The 19636-nt window shown below is 47.1% G+C and overlaps 2 protein-coding genes across 20 annotated transcripts in view; one reads left to right on the top strand and one right to left on the bottom strand.

The window, feature by feature from the left end:
• Positions 1-16964, top strand: part of LOC306812220 (beta-galactosidase-1-like protein 2) — a 152360-nt gene extending 135396 nt beyond the window's left edge. For 3 of the 9 annotated variants that reach the window (XM_079326587.1, XM_079326584.1, XM_079326586.1), the window contains 16 exons: positions 187-282; positions 1643-1751; positions 2012-2104; positions 4555-4636; positions 7116-7180; positions 8515-8599; positions 9119-9256; positions 9843-9923; positions 10120-10226; positions 10569-10715; positions 11056-11127; positions 11800-11881; positions 12979-13066; positions 14819-14933; positions 15764-15880; positions 16245-16964. In XM_079326587.1, coding sequence (XP_079182713.1) covers positions 187-282; positions 1643-1751; positions 2012-2104; positions 4555-4636; positions 7116-7180; positions 8515-8599; positions 9119-9256; positions 9843-9923; positions 10120-10226; positions 10569-10715; positions 11056-11127; positions 11800-11881; positions 12979-13066; positions 14819-14933; positions 15764-15880; positions 16245-16331 — 1564 coding nt within the window. In that variant the 3' untranslated portion in view covers positions 16332-16964. Of the gene's footprint in view, positions 1-186; positions 283-1642; positions 1752-2011; positions 2105-4554; positions 4637-7115; positions 7181-8514; positions 8600-9118; positions 9257-9842; positions 9924-10119; positions 10227-10568; positions 10716-11055; positions 11128-11799; positions 11882-12978; positions 13067-14322; positions 14633-14818; positions 14934-15763; positions 15881-16244 lie in introns of those variants that run through there. The other 6 variants (XM_079326588.1, XM_079326585.1, XM_079326589.1 and 3 more) reach the window with 5 other exon arrangements.
• A 1689-nt stretch (positions 16965-18653) lies between these two features.
• Positions 18654-19636, bottom strand: part of B3GAT1 (beta-1,3-glucuronyltransferase 1) — a 35660-nt gene continuing 34677 nt past the window's right edge. For 6 of the 11 annotated variants that reach the window (XM_079326604.1, XM_079326602.1, XM_079326606.1 and 3 more), the window contains one exon: positions 18654-19623. The gene's annotated coding sequence lies outside the window, so the exon portion shown is untranslated. Of the gene's footprint in view, positions 19627-19636 lie in introns of all 11 variants that reach the window. The other 5 variants (XM_079326610.1, XM_079326611.1, XM_079326607.1 and 2 more) reach the window with 1 other exon arrangement.

Raw genomic sequence — 19636 nt, 5'->3', positions numbered from 1 at the left:
TGTGCCTTGATCACAATGGGGAGTTGTTCCTTCTCCTGCTTTCTGGAGTCCTGGGAACTTAATCAGTGCATTACAGTGCTTCATCCAGCAGCTGTCTGCTGCTTTGGTGCCTGAATTCAGTGCTGGTTGGGGTATCAGGAGTGGGGTTCTGCAGGCAGACAGTAATTCCTCTGTCTGGATCCCCAGGGCCTTCCTTTCCCTGGCAGCTAAGAATGGACTGTGGGTGATCCTGCGCCCTGGACCTTACATCTGCTCAGAGTGGGACCTCGGGGGTCTGCCCAGGTGAGTGTGGAAATTGTCCTGTTCAGGGAAGCATTGGGGACAAACAAATCCCAAGTTCCTGATCACACACAGTTGAGGCTCCTCAAAGGAATTGCTTTGGAATGGCTGGCTGCTTGATGGAGATATTTTATTCTGTGTCCCCAAAGTGAGTGAATGCTCATTATCTGATGCAGCTCTTCTATTTTTTTTTCAGTGTTTAATAAAATTTTTTTATGCTATAATGATTACAGCAGGAAAACAGAATTGGGGGAGCCCATCTTGCTGCTACACCTTGACTCTGCATAACATGAACAGGATTTGCAGCTTGATGTAAGAATTTGCTTCACCTCAGCTCCATTTTAAAAGTCCAACTAGAAATCTGCATTGTATAGCTGGCAGTAATGAAACCCCACAACCTTTCCAGCCTCCTGTTGTGTTTTCCCCTGATGAACACAGCTGGAGGAGGCTCTGGCAGCACTGGGACTTGCCTGGTTCCTGAGTGCAGCCAGTGCCAGGTTACCACTTGTTTTCCTCACCTGCACAGAGCACAAACCTCAGTGGAGAGACTTGGGGATTTTTTTTCTTTTTAACTTTTCACTTGCCTTTGGCATCAGAGTTCAGATGTCAGGGACTTACTCCTGAGAGCAGAGCTCCTCATGACCACAGCTAAAGCCACCTCCACATTAGATTGTGAGAAGTGCATCTGTTGTCATTTGTTGTCACATCACCCACGTGGGTTTTTTTGTCAGACAGATAAAAAATTCTAATAAAGAGCAACAGTACTATTCTCATTTTTCAGTTCAAGAGGAGATTATTTTTTTTAAGACCACAAAGACACATTTAGCAAAGAGTTGAGTCTTTCAGATCTTTGGGAGGATATTAGTTTAGGCCTCATTTTGCAGAGAAAAGGAAGGTACAGGCTCATTCTCCTTAAATGGTTACACCATTTTATTGTTCTGCTCTTCAACAAATTTCCCTTTTTTCTGTTAAGTCCAGACAGAACCCAGCCTTGTAAATCAGCAGCATGGGAACAATTAGAGAAATGTGTTTTGAGAAAGGATTGGGATTTTTTTGAAGGAGCACTTGTTGTAGAGTGCCCTTGGGAATGCAAGGAATCCACTTTTGAGTGATAAGATTAATCCTTGAAATATTTTTGGTAGAGGTGATGAAATGAATTTAGGCCTAAAATGCAGAACAAAAAGAAGAGATTGGGAATTGGAGCTTGGCTTAATTTCCAAGTGAGTGATCTCAGGGTGTCCCAGCTGTGCTGGGGGCTCTGCCTGGTGACACCTGCCCAGGTGTGCCTTGCTGCCAGTGGGTGAAACACCTCTGTTGACTGCACAGGAGCCTCTAACACATTCCCTCCCCTGCCACTCCCCAGCTGGCTGCTGCAGGACCCTGAGATGCAGCTGAGGACAACCTACAAGGGCTTCACAGAAGCTGTGGATGCTTATTTTGACCACCTGATGAGCGTTGTGGTCCCTCTCCAGGCAAGCACCTCCCTTGTCTCTTGTCCCTTGTCCCTGTCTGGGGGTGGCACTGGCTGCCCAGGGCAGTGTGTGGCAGCAGCAGGGTGAGGCAGTAACAAATGGACCAGTTCTGCTCCAGGAATCAGCACAGCTTGGGGTCAGTTTGGGACAATGGGAGGGTGGAGTTGAGTCCATCAGATGCTGGTGCATCTTTCCTGCCAGCTAGTGTGGTTTTGGAAATCATGGTGAACACTTTCTTTGTCCCTTTTTGTCCCCCACAGTACAAGAAAGGAGGTCCCATCATTGCAGTGCAGGTGGAGAATGAATATGGTTCCTATGCCAAAGACCCAAACTACATGACCTATGTCAAAATGGTAACAGTGACACTTTTACCTTTTTCTGTGTCAATGTCTCCCATAAATCACCTTCCTTGCAGTGTTTTCTTTTTCCTGTGTGACTTTTGAGTGTGGTTTGAGAGACTCTCAAAAACACCCCCTGCATTTTCCTTGGGTGTTTCCTCCAGGTGTGGAAGAGTTGGCACATGACCCTCTCAGTGTTGATAAATCTGTGTTGTGTCTTCCAGAGAAGAGGTGATAGGGAGCTGGGGAGTGTCTGTATTGCAGAGCTGCCCTTATTGAAGAAACTCTCACCTGGGGCTCCTCTTTTGCCTCTCCTAGATGATATTTGATAAAGGTTTCCCTTTGTTGACTTTCCTGGGAGACAGTTGGTGTGAACAAGTCACCTGGGGCTCAGCATCAGGCAGGTTAATTTGCCTAATGCCTCCTTTAGCCCTGTCAAAAAGAGATTAAAGTGTGCCTTGGCTGCTCTGAGTCAGTGATAAGGACTTTGCCCCTGCCCAGGGAGGCTGGATTATCCTGGTGGATCTCACAGCAGTCTGCCCTGTTTGTGTGCCCCCAGCACCAATGCAGGGCAGGCAGATAACAAGATCTGCAGTGTGTCTCACAGGGTTTGTTGTTTAATTTCTTCTCACTGAATGATTAAAGGTGTTGCTGCACTCAGGGGGGTCATCTGTCCAGTCTTGCTCTTCTGCTGCAGGATTATAGGATCCTTCTGAAACCTTTTGGGTACCCATGAGCACCCTGAGGCTCAGGTTGTCCCATTGCTCAGAGTGTCCAGAGGCTCTTCAAACAAATAAATCCATGGCAGGAGTGCTAATCCCCTTAGGGCTGTGCCAGCTCCTGCAGCAACTCCATCTCATGCTGTGATTGAACTCTGCTTACAAGGTTAAATATGAAGTGTGCATACAAACAAATTAGAGATAATGCCAAGCAAGTGGTTTTCAGAGCCCTAAATGGAGGGGACACAGACTTTGGGGGTCTGAGCAGCTGCAGGCTTGGCCTTGCTTTTCATGGCTCAGTGAGGAAGGAGCTTGTGCTGTTTCAGACTTGTCAGGACAGATTGCCCTGCCAGGCCTGTGGGTGTATTTTTACAGTGCTGTTTCATCATATTCTGGGATTGTGTGCAGTTTGCATCTGAGGCAGTGGAGAGTAGTGGTTAGAGGTGAAAATGTGGGAAAGCAGGATTTGCAGGGCTTTGTTTTTGGTTGGAGTGGGCTCTGAGTCTTTGTTCTGGTTTGTGGCAAGGTGATTCATTCACATCCAGCACCTATGGCCAGGTTGCATCTTCCTGAAATTAATAAACTCATTAAGAAACACCCACAACTCACACAAAACTCCAATCCCCGTGCTTACCTCACTTCTTGGCTGCAATGCCTTTGCCTTCCTAAAAGTAGAAGGATGTATTGATGTGACCCTTCCCACACAGAGCTCAGCTTCTATTCCTGCTTCTCTGCTGCACTCTGAGGCATTTAATGCATGCCTGCTGTGCTGTTCCTCCATTTTACATTTACACACAAAAGGAGGGGAAGAAACTTGGCATTAATGCAGTGCTCAAAGAATTTCCTTAGTAAAATTGGTTAGAAATTCCAGTTCCCTCAGCAGCTGAATTTTGTCTGCATCTGCTCAGGTATAAATTTAGTGCTGGTGGGTTGAGAAAGAGCTGGGACAACCTGGTGGCTGGGTTGGGTTTGTCTGTAGGCTCTGTGTTGGAGGGTTTCTCTAGTGCAGACACTGTGCCATGCCCAGGCAGGGACAATAAACAAAGGGTTTATCACATTTCACAATTCCTAATTCAGACTGAAGGGACTGAAATCTTGTTCTCAGAGCCCCTGGAAGCTGGAGGAGTGACTTCCACTGCAGGTACAGTGAAATGAGGTTTCCTGATGTCTCCTGTAAACATCAGCCAGTGTTCTGTTAAGAACCAGCAGCAAGAGAACAATCCTGATTAGAGGAACCTTGTGCTGGGTTTAAAACCTTGGAGTGCTGTTTCCTCTAGTGCTGTGCTATTGAGGAACCACTAAAATCGTTGATTATTGAAAAACATTTGTACCTGAGCTGTCCTGTGATGGCATTCCTTGGAAAAATCAGCTCTTCCCTCTTTTCAGCTTCCACTGTCAAGCAGTCAGTTCTGCTTTTCCTGTCCTCCTTCCACCTGAATCCCTCTTGATGAAAGCAATGAAGCTGTTTATTGCATTGATCTCAGAAGCTAAAACCCTGAATTGGATGCATCAGTGAGAAACCAGTCTAGGTTTCTAAAACAAAATAAGATTTTTCCAGTTGCCTTTAAGCTGGGAAAAGTAGGCAGGGAAGCTTCAGGAGGAATGGGAGATGTCACAAGGATAATATTTCATACAAGGCACTGCCAGCTGCAGGCTGTCACCACAGAAGGTGATACTGTTGTGCTTTAATTTCCTGGGAATTGCTAAACTCTAATAACACAATGGCTTTTGCTCTTTTTGACCTAGGCCCTGTTAAACAGAGGGATTGTGGAGCTGCTGATGACCTCAGACAACAAGAATGGGCTTTCCTTTGGCTTGGTGGAAGGAGGTGAGTGCTTGTAGAGGTGAGGAAGGGCTGTGGTTCTCTGTGGCTTTGGAAAAAAACAGGATTTTAATTCACCCTCTTCACCCACTGGGGGTGTTCTGTTTGTGCTAGGAAGGACCCCTTGGCTGGATGGTGCAGCCAAACCCTTCCCAGAAAGGTTTAGAGTGGTTTATTTTCCACATAAAGTGTAGCACTGTGTGAAGGATTGGACATCTGTACTTCCCACTGAGTCAGGAGAAGGCAGCACCCAACATTTCTTAATATTTTACCAGACTACAAGGCTGAGAATGTTATTTACTGCTTCATTTCAATATCTATTAAACAAGTTCCTCAGCAATTACAGTAATAACAGTAATAGTTAATATAACAGTAATAACTCATTCCTAAGGTAGATGCTTTGCAATTGAAAAGAGAAGAAAAAACATCCATTCAAACCTTGATTTTGAATTTTACATTTGAGCAGCGAATTTAGCCACAGTTGGTGGGGCAGCATTGTCTTCTCAGCAAGTTTATTTTGGGGTGTGAAACCTTAGGTGGGTGAGGAGGGTGTCAGATGTGTAGCATGCAGAAGGATCCCCATTTCCCTTTTATAAAATATGATTCTGATAAGTTTTTAAAATGCTGCTTAGCACCCCCCTCCTTTTTCTTGTGAAGAAATGGAGGTGCAGCTGCCTGAGTTTCAGGGGCACTGATTCTCAGAATTTCAGGTAGTTTCAGCTGGGATTTTCTCTGTCCCTGCCCTCTGCTCTCTCCCCTGTCCCTGCCAATTGTAACTGCTCCCAAAAATTGTTTGCAGGGTACAGTCTTTGAGTGCTCCTGTTATCACTCAGCCACAAATAATGTTAAATTTCCAATCTCAGGCATAGAGATGATTAAAGGGCAAGATTTCACCTCCTTCTTTTCCCTCCTTTTGCTTTTCCATGTCAGTATGAGAGGGATAAATTCATTAATTGAAGTCACAGCTTTCACCTGCACAGTGATCTTGTCTTTTGGATTTTTTTTTTGGGTGTGCAGCAGTTTTCAGCTGTGACCACACAGAGTCACTCTCTGCCTGCCACAGAGCTGCTGTGGAAATCCCTGCCTTGCCCTCATCTCCTGAGGGAATGTTTGCAGCCTCTGAGCTCCTTCTTGCTCAGAGTTGTCTTTCCTGACCTGTTCTGCTGGGAGCTCTTGGATGTCACCACAATGTGTGTGTGTCACTGATCTGATGGGGGATAACCAGAGCTCCAGGTGGAGAGCAGCAGGGTGGTGAGGAAGGGGTTGAAGGAGAGGCAGGAATCCCTCCCCATCCCTGGCAGTGTCCAAAACCAGGCTGGACAGGGTTTGGATCAGCCTGGCATGGTGGGAGGTGTCCCTGCCCTTCCAGGGCTGGGATGGATGAGCTGAAAGGTCCTTTCCATCCCAAACCAGTCCAAGAATGCCAAGCTGACCTGCTGAAGCCCTTCTGGGTGACAAAGCCTCTGCTGTCCCTCCAGGTCATGCTGGGATGCCTTGTGTGTGTGAAGAATATCCCATGGGAAGGATAAATAAGGCTCTGGGGACTGGTTCTCTTTTCCATGGTGTGCTGTTAATCTGCATGAAAAGCAGAGCTGGGCATGTTCTCCTTCAGAATTGCCAGCTAATGTGTTACATCAGTGCTAAATCCACCTTTTGTTTTGTTCTCCTTTGGTGTTTTCTGTGCTGAATTCTTCAGCTCAGCACACTACATAGGTCAGCCCATTAAATCAAGGTATAAATAGTGAGAAGTGAGCTTTTTCTTCTGTAAATATTCTCTTTGAAGTGCTCTGCCTGACACAACTGGGGCTGGGTTTGATACCAGCTCTCTTGTTGGAAGTCAAATTTTAATTCAGAATCACATATCACTGCTGTGTTTGCAGAGTTTGTCTGGAAGAAATATTAGCTGGGAGATACAAAAAAGGTTGAAATGAGTGCCAGGGGCTGGGCCAGTGATCCCAGATGAGTGTCTCCTGTCCTGCAGGCAGCTGTTCCCACTCCAGAGGCTCTTCCAGTCCCAGTTCTCTGTGATTCTCTTGCCCTGTGGTTGCTCTCACTCACCCCCACAGGCTTGACAAGCTCTGGGCTATTGCCTGGGAAGGGATTCCTGCAGCTGGAGCCTGGCAGAGCAGTGTGCCATCCAGACAGGACTTTCTAATAAGATTGCCTTTATGTGGTGCCTTTTAAGTGAGGATCTCTAAGTGCTTTGCAGGCTCTAATTAGAGCTGGTGACACCCCAGGAGCTGCTCTGATGCTCTCTGTCTCTAATGTCTCTGCACATTAGAGCTGAAAGATGGCCTGGGAGGATTCCACTCTGTGCTGTGCTTCACTTGGATTCTGCATACCAAGTGAAGCTTTTGATGGGGAATTTCTAAGGAGGTTATTTTGGGGTTCAGAAGGTGTTGCAGCTCCCTCCTGCTGGCCTAAGGAGATGCTCCCCAAGACATTTTGGATGAGCCCAAATTAATCCATTTTTCTTTTCCCATAGCACTGGCCACTGTTAACTTTCAGAAACTGGAGCCTGGGCTGCTGAAGTACCTGGACACAGTACAGGTAAGGAGCAGAAACACTTTGTTCATCCATATTTTCCAGCACTAGAAGTGAAGCACTGATTTGGGATTTGTGTGTTGGTTTGGGCCTTCCTTCTCATTAGGCCAAATCCTTCTGGAATCAGAGAAGGAGGATTTAAATATCCTGTTATCCAGCACCTTTCATCCAGCTGTGCCCTGTGTTTAGCTGATAAGGGTTAGACTTCTCCAAGTGTTGGTACCCAGACCTTTCTCTTGAAGTTCCATCATCTTTTTCTCAAACTCTTTCACCCTGATGCTGTGAGTGCTCTTTCTTTTTCTCTGCTGGCAAAAGAGGCTCTGCTGGAAGTGCTTTCACCTCCTTTAGGTCTTCCAGAATTTCCTAAACTCTGCAAGTGAACAGAAGGTGGCACCTTCCCCCCAAAGGAGCAGCTTTTCCTCTGCCACTCTAATTTTGAGATAGGAGGTGTTTGTAGGGGTTATGAAGCTGTTTTATCTTTTCTTTGTTATGAGTTTTTGTTCCAGAAGGTGATAAAATCTTTCTGTGGCTGGTTCACTGGGGATGGATTGATAAATGTATTTGAAGAGCTGGAATGTTTAGATGATTACAGGCAGTTGTTTTCTCCTAATGAAACATGAGTTTCTTTAATGCCACTTCCCTCAGCCAGTTCCTGTGGCATCAGACAAAACCCATCACACAAAGGGCAGAACTGCTGGGAATAAAGCCCAGGAGGCTGGAGGGGCAGCCAGGCTGAGCACACATTGCCCTGCCCATGCTAAGGGGACAGGAGGCATCCTGCAGCAGCTCAGGGAGCTGGCAGGCACTGACAAATGGGAAGCAATTGCTCTGTGTGCAGAGCCTTTAATGAAGACCTAATTCCTGCAAAATCTTCCCTGCCAGCACCATATGCAGCATTAAAAAGGCATTAAAGCAGCTCAGGTCTGCTGCTGTACCTTGGCAAGCACTGGCTGCCCTGCACCTGCAAGCTCTCAGCTGGCAGTGGCATGGCAGATAAGCAGACATTTATAAATGTGTGTTTCTAGCAGGAACTAAACACTCACAGTTGGTTTGTCCCTTTGCTACAGCTCTCCCAAACAGCAGCATCCAGAAATGTTTGATGGCCCCTGCTTGTGTGTTCAGTGGTTTGTGCTTTGTGAGGCACAAAGCTTTGCTTGCCTGTTCTGGGCATTGCTGGCCCACAGCTTCTTGTTCCTCACATGCCCAGAGCTCCTTTTTGTCTGTGCCAGTTGAGAAGAAAACACTCCTGTAAAACCACTCACCACACAATTTGAACAAAGAAAAGGAGTGACTGCAGGACTGCCCTGAATCCATTTGAATTCTGTTTTTTCTCTTGGCAGAAAAACCAGCCAAAGATGGTGATGGAGTACTGGACTGGGTGGTTTGATAACTGGGGAGGCCCCCACTATGTCTTTGATGCAGATGGTGAGCACCAAACCCTGTTCTTGCAGAACATTGTGTGCTGAATCTCAGCCCCTTGTGAGTGCAGCACTTTCTCCCTGGTTTCAAAGCTCATTTGGAAGGCTACTACTAAAAAAAAAAAAAAACAACAAAAAAAACAAACCCCCAGGGCACTTAAAGAGCAGTGAAAACAGAGCTATACAGCCTGTTTTAATGACTCTGATCCTCCTACAATTGTCTCTGTAATTGGGTCATTAGTGTGTTCGTTTAGGAGTCTGAGGAGTCCTTACAACTCTTCTCTTAAAAGCAAAATTCCTGCTGGAGGCCAGGAGCTTTACCTTTTTCACCTGGAGGAGAGGAATATTTGAATGTATTAATGCATCACTGTTATATCAACGCTGCCCTTTGCTGATGCAAATCACAAAACAAATCACTGTGATTGCACAGGAATGACAGAAAGTGTCTGACTGGAATTCCTGGCCCAGATTTGCTGTCTGTGGCCTCCCTGGCACTGGCCTTTTTTTTTTTTTTTTTTTTTTGCAGAGATGGTGAATACTGTAGCAAGCATCCTCAAAACAGGAGCATCCATCAACCTCTACATGTTCCATGGAGGCACCAACTTTGGCTTCATGAATGGGGCTTTGGAAGCTGATGAGTACAAGGCAGATGTCACCAGTTATGGTGAGTTTATTGTCACTGCCTTGCCTGTGCAGCACCCTGGGCTGGTGACAGTAACCAAAAGAAGTGATCAGCACAACCCCTTTGTCCTGGAGAGGTGAGGTGGGACACAGCTCAGAAGTAAAAGAGGGCTTACATGAGTGTTTCCAGTTCCCAGCCCATCCCAGGAAGTGGGGGATTCCCTTATTCTGAATTGTAAATGGAGGTGTCACAGATGATGAATTGATGTTTCTTTTTTCTAGGGAGAGACAGTGATCCAAGACACCATTTTTTAATTTTACCAAGTCAAATTGTACCATAAATCTCTTTTCATCCCAACAACCCGTGGTTAAAATGGTTAATTGTTGACTTTATCCTGTGTGAAATCCTGGATATGTGCAAATTAGATCTCTGAAAGTGTGAATGGCTCTTCTCTAAATTAAGGAATTTTGTGGCTGTTTAATGATGTTCACTCAGATTAAAGTGTAGAGATTTCCATACTACAGACAACACCATGAAAATTGTGCCTGGAGCTTTTATTTCTTGCATGAAGCCATCCCAGAGCTGCTTTATTGTTTTTACAACACGTGCTGCTTTTCTGCTTTTCCAGATTATGATGCTGTGCTGACAGAGGCTGGGGACTACACATCCAAATTCTTCAAGCTTCGACAGCTCTTCAGCATGGTCATTGGTAATTCCAAACCCAGGCCCAGAGCACTGCTCCACCCACACTCTGAAATCAGGCAATTTGTTCAACTGGCCCTTCTGTGGAGCCCTGGGGCTCTGGCTGGTTGGGAATTAAGGATGGGAGGACCAAAGGAGATCTGGAGGGAGCTTGAATTTGTGATGTCTGAAATAATTGATTCATTTTTCTTTTTGCATCCCAGGCCAGCCCCTTCCTCTGCCCCCCATGATTGAGAGCAAGGCCTCCTATGGTGCCATCCTGCTGCACCAGTACATCTCTCTCTGGGATGTGTTGCCAGCACTTGTACAGGTAGTGACACCTCTTTTCATGCATCCCAGACCTAAAAGGCATCAACTTTTACAGAAGGCAATTTGTGCTCTGCCTTGTTATGCCATAAGGATGAGGTTGGGGGATTTTATTGCCAAGGAGATGCAAAAAACAGCAAATCTTTTATCTCACCTTTTTCACTGCTACTTCTGTTTTCTTGGAATTGCAGTTTTACAATCCTTAGCTCCTTTTTTTTTTTTTTTTGGTACTTTGGTCAGGAGGGGTTTTGGGTTGGACCAGGGCTCTCACCTGTGACAGAGTGGAGCTCTGTGTCTGTCAGTGTGAGAGGCCACTGCTGATGTTCCATTTGCTTCTCCCCTGCAGCCCATGAAGTCAGAGGTGCCTGTGAACATGGAGAATCTGCATCTGAATGACAGCATTGGGCAGCCCTATGGATATGTGCTCTATGAGACTGTCATTTTTGGGGGGGGCCAGCTGCACAGCAGGGACCACGTCCGGGACCGGGCACAGGTGGGGGCTCACCCAGCTGGGCTGGGAGTGCTGCTCTGGCCAGGGAGGCAGGAAATGGGGGGAAAACATGAAATTGTACATCTTTCCACTTCCAGCTAAACCCCAAAGCCTTATCACTTCTAATTAAATTTCTAGTTCCAGTCTGCTAAAATTGACAACGTCTTTAAACATCAGAATGTTGAATGTTCTGAGGATATTTTGATTATTTTATTCTTACCTGTGACACAGTTGCAGACACTTGAGTTGTAGGTTCAAGCAGAGACAGTTTCCTCCCCAAATCCAGCTGGTCATGACATAATTGATGAGCAGTTGCTCTGCTCTCCTGTGCTCTGTTCTGCAGGTGTTTGTTAACACCATGTATGTGGGGGAGCTGGACTACAACACAGTGGAGCTCTCCATTCCTGAGGGACAGGTAACTGCTGCATTGCTCAGGGTGTGGAGAACAGCATCACCAAAGAGGGAGAAGTCTCAGAAAGGCACCTTCTCCTAACCCACACTAGCTTGGTACCCTAATCAGACACAAATAGTGGGGTTTCACTGCAAGTTACATTTGTGATTGAAAAGTGGGGCCTGAATGCTTTCCCATGGAGAAAATTCAAGTTATTGTTGCCCTTGCTGCACAAAATTTGCCAGCCTTCTTACCACAGCTCTGAGTATCTGTACCCTGTTATTGCAGATTAAATCCATGCAGGCTTCACCTTCCTTAGCACAAAGCAGGTGTTAAGGGGCTTTGGGGTCTCTAATGAAATGAGGGGGGGATGTCTCTCTTTAGGTCTGAGGGCAGTTTTAGCCTGGCAGAATCTGGCACTAAGCACATTTCACCAGAGCTGTGGTGGCTGTGGGAGAGTTCATGGCACAAGCCTGTCCTGTATCAAACTCCCTTTCTGCCTCTGTGGGTGCTATCAAAATGGGAATTAAAAATTCAAGAGTCAAACAAAAACCAAACCAACCCATAAATCTATGCAAAGGCTGCAAGTTCCTCACTGTTTGCAGTAGAGAACTTGAAAGGAAATGTATAAATTGCAGTTCCAGAGGTAGCAGGGCCACTCCTGGTGCAGCTGATGTTCTCCTGCTTTGTTTCCAGCAGGGCTTCAGGCAGCTGAGGCTGCTGGTGGAGAACCGTGGGCGAGTCAATTATGGGCTGGCACTGAACGAGCAGAGGAAAGGTGGGTTTGGTCCCCAAACTCTCCCAGAGACTCCCCAGAGTGCAAATGCTGCAGAGCTGTGAGTGGGCTCTGGGCACAACCAGCTGAGGGTCCAGGGCTGGTCAGCACTGGCAGCTGGTGGGAAATGGGGTGAGGGAGGGAATGGGTTAAAAACACCCTCAGCCCTCTGCAGGGATCAGAGGGAATGCAGTGGCTGCTCAGTGCCCTGCACCAAGGTTTGTTTTAGCTAAAGCCAGGGCTGACAATGGATCTTGCTCTGCTCTAGGTTTCCTAGGTGATGCTCAGCTCCCTTTCTCTTGCTCTGTGAACATATTACTTCACAAGAGAAGGAAGGAAAATACCTTTTTTAATCTGTGTTTTCCCTTGAGGGGTTGATATTGGAGGATCACAGCATTTAAAAGCTCACACAGTGTCAGGAGGAGGGAACTGCATCCCCTTGAGCAGAATTGACTGAAATGCTCAAGCCTATCACACACAGTGGTGGAGCTGCAAGGGGTTGATTCTATTTTAGTGGGGAACTATGTGCAAAAGCTCTATAAAATAGATTAATGGAGTTAGGCACATGGCTGTATTGATTTTATTTAGTGCAGAAAAGTTGCATAAACCTCAGTGCTGCCTAGGCAGCTTCAACCCTGTGATTAGGGGGCTGCATTAGCACCCAGGCTTTGCCTGCTTCAGGGAGAGCAATTGAACAAAAGGGTGCTAAAGGTCAATGACTTATTAAGGTGCTGGGATGAAAAGCCCTGGAGCAGCCCTGGGCATTGCTGCTGGCTCACTTATGTTTTGCTGTGCCTGTTGGAGAAGGGATTGAATGCTTTAAAAAAAATCTGTGCATGGTCAACCCCCTAAATGCCAAGAGCCTGGCTGTGCCAGCACATCCCAGTGTGTTCTGCTGGGAGGGGGAGCTGTGGCAGAGGAGAGGCCAGAGTTGAGTGATGCTCCCCACTCAGTCTGGATCAGCAGTGGGACCATATGGACTCTAATTCCATTGCAGAACGTGGCTGCTTTCCATCTCCTGCTGTTCCTCAGATTCAAGCAGCAAAATCCATCAGCTTTAGCTGTTCCTCAGCTCTTCATTACCCCCATTGCTTTTGCAGGCTTAATTGGTGATGTCTTCTTGAATAAAACCCCCTTGAGGAACTTCAAGATTTACAGCTTGGAGATGAAACCTACCTTCATGAAAAGGTTGGTGGGATTTTATCTTTTTGGGTTTTTTTTCCCTTCCACTTTTGAAACCACCTGTTTTTCAGCAATTCAGTGTCTAATAGGGAGCAGCTAAATGAGGCAACCTGAGGTAACAGTGGGGAGGTGAATTTTTGCACTGGTTAAGTTCCTTGCTGATACTTTTTGCCTGAAATAGTGCAGGAACTGGTGCCAGCTGATCCATGCAATCATTTAGGGAGAAATCTAATCCCACTGTGCAGGATTTAAAGATTTCCTTGCAGCAGGGTTGGATCAGGTAGGTAAAAGCCAGGCTTGCCCAAAGGGAAGGATCCCCTCACACCCACATGGTGGAAATTTTGGGTCTTTCTGGAAATTACCAATCTGGCTGATATATTTAGTAATTTAGCCTGGCAAGGGATGGATTAATTCTAGAAAGCTACTGATAGTGCATTAACAATCCAGATGGCTCCCTCTCTTTTATGTTGTTTTGCTTAAATTCAAGGAAGGAAATTTAGCAGGGGAATGTTGAAGAGCCTCTGTCAGCACATACAGAAAACCTCAGCAAATGTTTCAGGCAGCAGATGCCCTATGGACTCTGGCCACAATCCAGAGACACTCTTTTCAGTGATGTTTTTAATACCAGAAAGCAACTTATGTTCATCCCCCAAGATATCACAATATACCCCATTTTGTGTAGGAGGGAGAGACAGAGCCCACATTAAAAAAAACTGGCTTTTAAAAGGAAAAAAAGTCCAGATTCTGAAATGCCTAAGGAGAGTTTTAACAGGTGCTGAGGGACTGCCTGAAGGATTCTTACTGATGGGGTAACTCACAGCCTTTTGGAGTGCAGGGTGTTAGAGGAATATTTCCAGTGAGGAGCATTAAAGCAAGTGAGCTGCCATGGCCAAACAAAAGCAAGATTAGTCACCACTAGCCTCAGCTCCTGGCTGCTGACCAGCAGCACTGAAACACAATCAGCTCACAGTCCCTGCAGGGAGGAGGGAGAGGAGTGTTGTGAAAGGAGCTGTCACAGGCTTTCAGTTGAATAATTCAGTAGCAGCCAAGCTGCACTGGATCAATAACTTCCCCCAGTCCAAGAGATGCAGTTTGTAAGGGCTGGAGGGAACATGTTCTGACAGAAGCTCAAGGCTTCTGGGGGATTCTGCATCCCTTATTTCCTCTTCTGCTTGTGCCCTGCTCCCAAATTGGTAAGAAATAATGTCAGATTTCCCCTAATTACTGCACACTTGCAGGGGTGTGTTTGTGTTCCTTGACAGGAGCCATGGCAGGAATGTCTGGTTTGAATCCTGTCAGTTCTGCAGTCTCCTTTAGCAAAACACAGCATTTAAAGCACCCTGGCAGACCTGCAGGATCCTCAGCAACCAACATGAAGCAGAATTTTTGTCCCAGAATGGTTTGGGTGGAAGGAACTTTAAAGATCCACTCATCCCACTCCTGCATGGGCACCTTCCACTATCCCAGGTTCCTCCAACCTGGCCTTGGGCACTTCCAGGGATGGAGCAGCCACAGCTTCTCTGAGCATCCTGTGCCAGGACCTCACCACCCTCACAGGGAAGAATTTATCCAATATCCAACCTAGACCTGCTCTCTGCCAGCCTGAATCCTTCTCCCCTCGCCCTTGTAAAAAGCATTTCCCTTTGAGGTGGTGACAGCCCCAGGAGCCCTGCTCTTGTGTGCCAGCCTGGCCTGCCAGGGGGACAGAGGCAGGTGTCCCTGTGGCCTGTGAGTGTCCCTGTTGTCCCTCTCTTGCAGCTTGCAGCACGTCTCTGGCTGGAGCACAGTCCCTGATTATTTCGTGGGGCCGGCGTTCTTCCGTGGGAGGCTGTGGATAGAGCAGCAGCCTCAGGACACCTTCCTGAAGCTGCAGGCAAGTCCTGGCTCTTCATCAAGGGTCTAAAAAACTGGTTAGAGACAACTGTGCAACAGCCTCCCCCTCTCTCTTAGAGAATTATTCTGAGGGTCTGAGTCTCATCCAGGTAATTCTGTTCAGTCTGGAGAGGTCCTGTGAGAAAACTGACCCTGCAGAGCTACCAGTCAGCACAGTCTTTTTGTTAATTGGCATACAAATGCTGTTTTCTAGTTGCAGAGGAGTAATGGGCACAGAAAATAAAGGAGGGCCTTGTTTTATTCCTGCCTCATCAGTGTGACATGGAAAGAGTCACTTTTTTGTGGCCACAGCATTCCTGTCATCCTTCTGTGGGAGACTGCACAGAACTTCAGATGAGATTTTCAGTCTTATTAAACTTCCTCCTCTGATTTCCCTCCCTTAAAGCCAACCTTGTGCTCAGCCTTACAGTCCTGCTCACTTTCCCATTCATTGAGGAAATCATATTTGTTGTAAATCAGGGCAGCCAGCAACAATTCAGTTTTTCTGTCACCTGGAAAGAGGTGAGGGCAGATTTTCCATGCTTGGGAAGGAGTAAAGACCTGTCTGTTCAAAGGGAAGAAATTTCCTGTACAAATTGCACATTTTTGAAAGTTTTATCCTTTGAATGAGCACATTAAGGATAACTTCTGTTCAAGAGGGCTTGTTTAAATGTTTCTGGCTGCAGGGATTTGCACAGGGAAAGCAAGGCAGAAAACCTGCAGAAAGTGGCTGGAAAGAATGCAAGTGTGAAAGCAGATTTGGTTTCTTGTGGGGCTGCTAATGAGACAGCAGAGCTGCATCAGTAATTCCATGTTCTGCCTTGATTCCAGGGCTGGGAGAAAGGAGTGGTGTTTGTCAATGGGCAGAACCTGGGAAGATACTGGAAGATTGGACCTCAGGAAACACTTTACCTTCCTGGGCCCTGGCTAAGGAGAGGGGGCAACGAGGTGAGAGGCTCTGCTGGGATTGCTCTTTGCCTTTGGGGTTGTTAAAGGTGCTTGTCCCAAAGAGCCAGACATGCACAGGACAGTGGTTATCCTTTAGCTGACAGGCAGTGTTGTCTCCTGAGATCTGAACATAGGGAAGGTGCAGCTCCAAAGCTGCTCTGGCTCTGACAGCCACGGAGAGTGCCAGGGATGGCAGCTGAACCTCACAGCTCTGCCTCGGGTTGGAAATCAAGACAAAGCTGACGTGGTGCTGCTTCATCCCTGCACCACACTAACTGATCTCTTGAAAAGCTGCTTCCTTCCCCTCCTGCTGAGCATTCAGTGAGCCCCAGGCTCTGTCAGCAGGTTGTGTCTCCCTGTGCAGATTGTCATCTTCGAGGAGCGCACGGCCGGCCGCATCATCCAGTCCGTGGACATCCCTTACTTGGGCCGCAGCCAGTACGTGGATTGAGAGCTGCTGCCCGTGTTTGCCTCATCCTGCTGGCATGTCTGGGGACCTCAGGGCTCAGCACTTGGCCATGCTCATCTCCACTCCAGCCAGGGGAAGGGTTTGCCCTCTGGCAGTGAGTTCAGAGGAGAGGACAGCCAGAGGTTCCATGGATGGATGGAAGGATGGATGCAGCAGCTCATCTCCCTGCTCTGCTCCAGCCCACATGGCTGAGCATGCTCTGGACCATCTGCTGGATGTGGGGAGTGAAAAGGTGCTGGAGGCAGGTGAGAGAGAGAGAGAGGAGGAATTGAAGCCATCTGAATGAAAGCTGAGCTCAGCTTTCCAGGGACTTGCACAACGTGCTATCGCTGGCCTCCTTGTTTTTATAATTAGGTAGGGAGAAAATAGTTGGTGAACATGTGAGTAACCAGGTGTGGAAAAGCATTTTGGTGTGCTTTGAGGCAGATTTTAGCAAGTCTCTGCAAAAAGGCCAGTATGTGTTCCCTTGTTGGAAAGCAAGGTGGTTGTCAAATGATTTTTAATTTCAGCTTTTTTTTTTTTTCCTCACTAAGTTTTACTTACAGAGGTTGTCTCTCTCTCAAAAGGAAAAAAGAAAAATTTAAAAAGTGAGATGTGTTTTGTCTTCTATCAAATGGATCATGTTTTGGGCCAGACAGAAATGAGAATTTCCAAGGAGGAGGAAAGAATAAGTGAGTCCTGCAGTTCGCTCTCCACCAGTGTTCACACTGTGAAGCACCTAAAGATGAAATTCCCCCTTGGAAAGTGAGCAGGGATCAGACTGGGGTAGAAGCAAAGGGACTGCAAGTGGAAAAACTCATCCCTTAAAGCTGCTCTGGGATCTTGGGTCCTGGTTTCCTTTTTCTTTTTGTCCCTCTAAAGAGAAGCTTGGGATTTAGGTAAACCCAAGGTTCTTTGAACTCCCCAGCTCCAGGCACAGAGGAGCTGCAGCCTCCTTAGGGAGAGGGAGAGATCAAACCTGAGCTGTGAATCCTTCAGAACCTCCAAGGAGTTGCTGCTTTCTGTGCCACCACCAGCATGCAGGCTCTGGGAGAAACACCAGGCTGTGTCTGTAATGGAGGTGCAGGGTATTCTGGCTCTTAGAAACCATCATTTTATTTAACAAATTGAAATACAGTTTGTTTAAAACTGAGAACAGACAGTGCAGCTGGAACACACTCCATCCTGGCCAGGTCTGGTCACACCTATCTCTGCTCCCCAGGGCCACAGCAGCTCTGGGACAGCTCAAAGTGCTCAGGCTCTGTGGCCAGAGCAAATGTGCAGGGCTGTGGTCAGGACTCCATCCTTTGCATTTTTCTGAAAGTTATTTCCTTCCAAGGAGGGAAGGTTGGAACCCAGCAGGGAGTGGAATTCAGATTAGTGAACCAAAACATGCAGCTCAGAGAGGACGTCATTTGGAAACTATTTCAATGCTATGAAAACTTGGTAGTCCTTGGAAAAATGTCTCTTTCCACTGTAGGGTTTGCAGACTGAAGGGAGCCAGTACAGTAACAGAGTAAATGTACTTGAGTGCAGAGTTTTAATCCAAGGTAACAATACCTGTTCCCATAGAGCAGCCAGCAGCATCCAACACTTTCTTTCCAAGTAGTGCTTCAGCCATTGCATCTAAAAGGAACATTTTTATAAAGGCTTCTGTGGCTGGGAACTAAAGAATGGGACTTTTCCCCAATGGTTCTGATATACAGGGGGAGAAAATAACTTACAAAAAATATTTTCCTTTGAAATATCAGGAAATACACAATGTCATTAGTCCAAGGGGAGACTTCTGCACCGTGAAGCCAACAATCAAACCCAGAGCATTTTAATAGTTCTACGTGTTAGGGCTAAAAATAACCAAGTCTATTGCAGGATTACATTTTTCCCTCAGTTCAAAGGTAAAATTGTGCTTCAAAATTTTTCAAGGAATTGGGACAGTGGTGGGGGGATGTGATCAAAGGTTTGACAACAGTTATGAAGGGGGAGGGAATTTAGGGGGTTTAGCTGGGGAGAAGGGGCCTGTTATACCTCAGTTTTTATCTCAGCAAGTTTGGCAGTCTCAAACAGTCACCCACAGTGGCAGCACCACCAGATAATAAATAATAATTTGAATAAACAGAGCCCTGAGCCCAGGATCCCCTTCCCAAGGTGCTGCTCTCTCCATTAAAGGGGACTGGGAACTGCTCCAGGGTGGCTTCTCACACCAGCTCTGCTGTAGCAGTAAAGGGCTGGGGCTGAAGGATACACTCCAGCCACATGGGAAATGCACTAAAATCACCTCTTAGCATCCAGTCTCTAGTTTGAAGCAGTTTTGTTTTTGAAGAGTGGAAATTTGCCTTTATATAGGAGCACCCTTCAGAGAATTTTGCACCTAGTGCTCACAAGAACCAAATTAGGGCTAAACAGGACCAAGATCTGGATGCATATGATGGTGTATGGCCCCAACAATCAATCTCATTAAACCCCAGTTATTTCAGGATTTTTAGAGAACCACATGACTCCATCCAGGCTCAGGGGTGATCAGCAGCTCCCTGCTCCTGTCACTCCATCCCACCCTGGGGCCTCACAAGAAAGATGGGGACAAACCTTTTAGCAGGGATAGGACAAGGGTTGATGGTTTTAAACTCAAAAAGGATATATTAGATATAAGGATATTTTTTTAGAAGGAGGGTGGTGTCACACTGGCACAGAGAGGTGGGGGATGCTCCATCCCTGGGAATATTCAAGGCCAGGAGCAACTGGTCCAGCTGAAGTGTCCTGGCCATGGACCAGAGGACCTTTAAAGTCCCTTCCACCACAGAGCAATGAAACTGAGGAAGGAAATGGAGAAATCAGAGAACAGAGATACTTAAAGGGTTTGTTCTAACCTGCCTTGCTTTCCCCCCTCCCCCAAACCCTTCCTGTCTTGTGCAGCGTAACAAACACTGGTTAAAGTTTAAAATTAAGGGCTAAGGTGCCATCTCGGAAGGCAGCCGTCCCTCCTCGGCCAGAGAGCTGCTCAGGCTGTCCCACATGGCCACAGGTCCGTGTTTCTCAGCAGCAGCAGCGCCCGTGGCTCTCAGCCCGGCTGGCTGCAGCCGGCAGCGGCACTCGGGGCTCGCTGTGCTTTGTTCTCCGCCCCCGGAGCGGCTGCGGGGCTGCGACTGCGGCAGGAGGGGCAGGGGCCGGCGCTTCGGCTGTGCAGAGCTCTGGGTGTTCCAGAAGGTTCCAACTCGAGGGAGCTGCAGAGGTGCTGGCTCCTGCCTGGCTGCTGGCTGGGTGCTGTGCAGAGGAACTTCCAGGCTGTGCATGAAGAAATCTTCTGCAACAGA

This window comes from Erithacus rubecula (assembly GCF_903797595.1).
Source record: "Erithacus rubecula genome assembly, chromosome: 25".
In the NCBI taxonomy this organism is placed as follows: domain Eukaryota; kingdom Metazoa; phylum Chordata; class Aves; order Passeriformes; family Muscicapidae; genus Erithacus; species Erithacus rubecula.
This window is presented reverse-complemented; position numbering and strand designations above follow the sequence as displayed.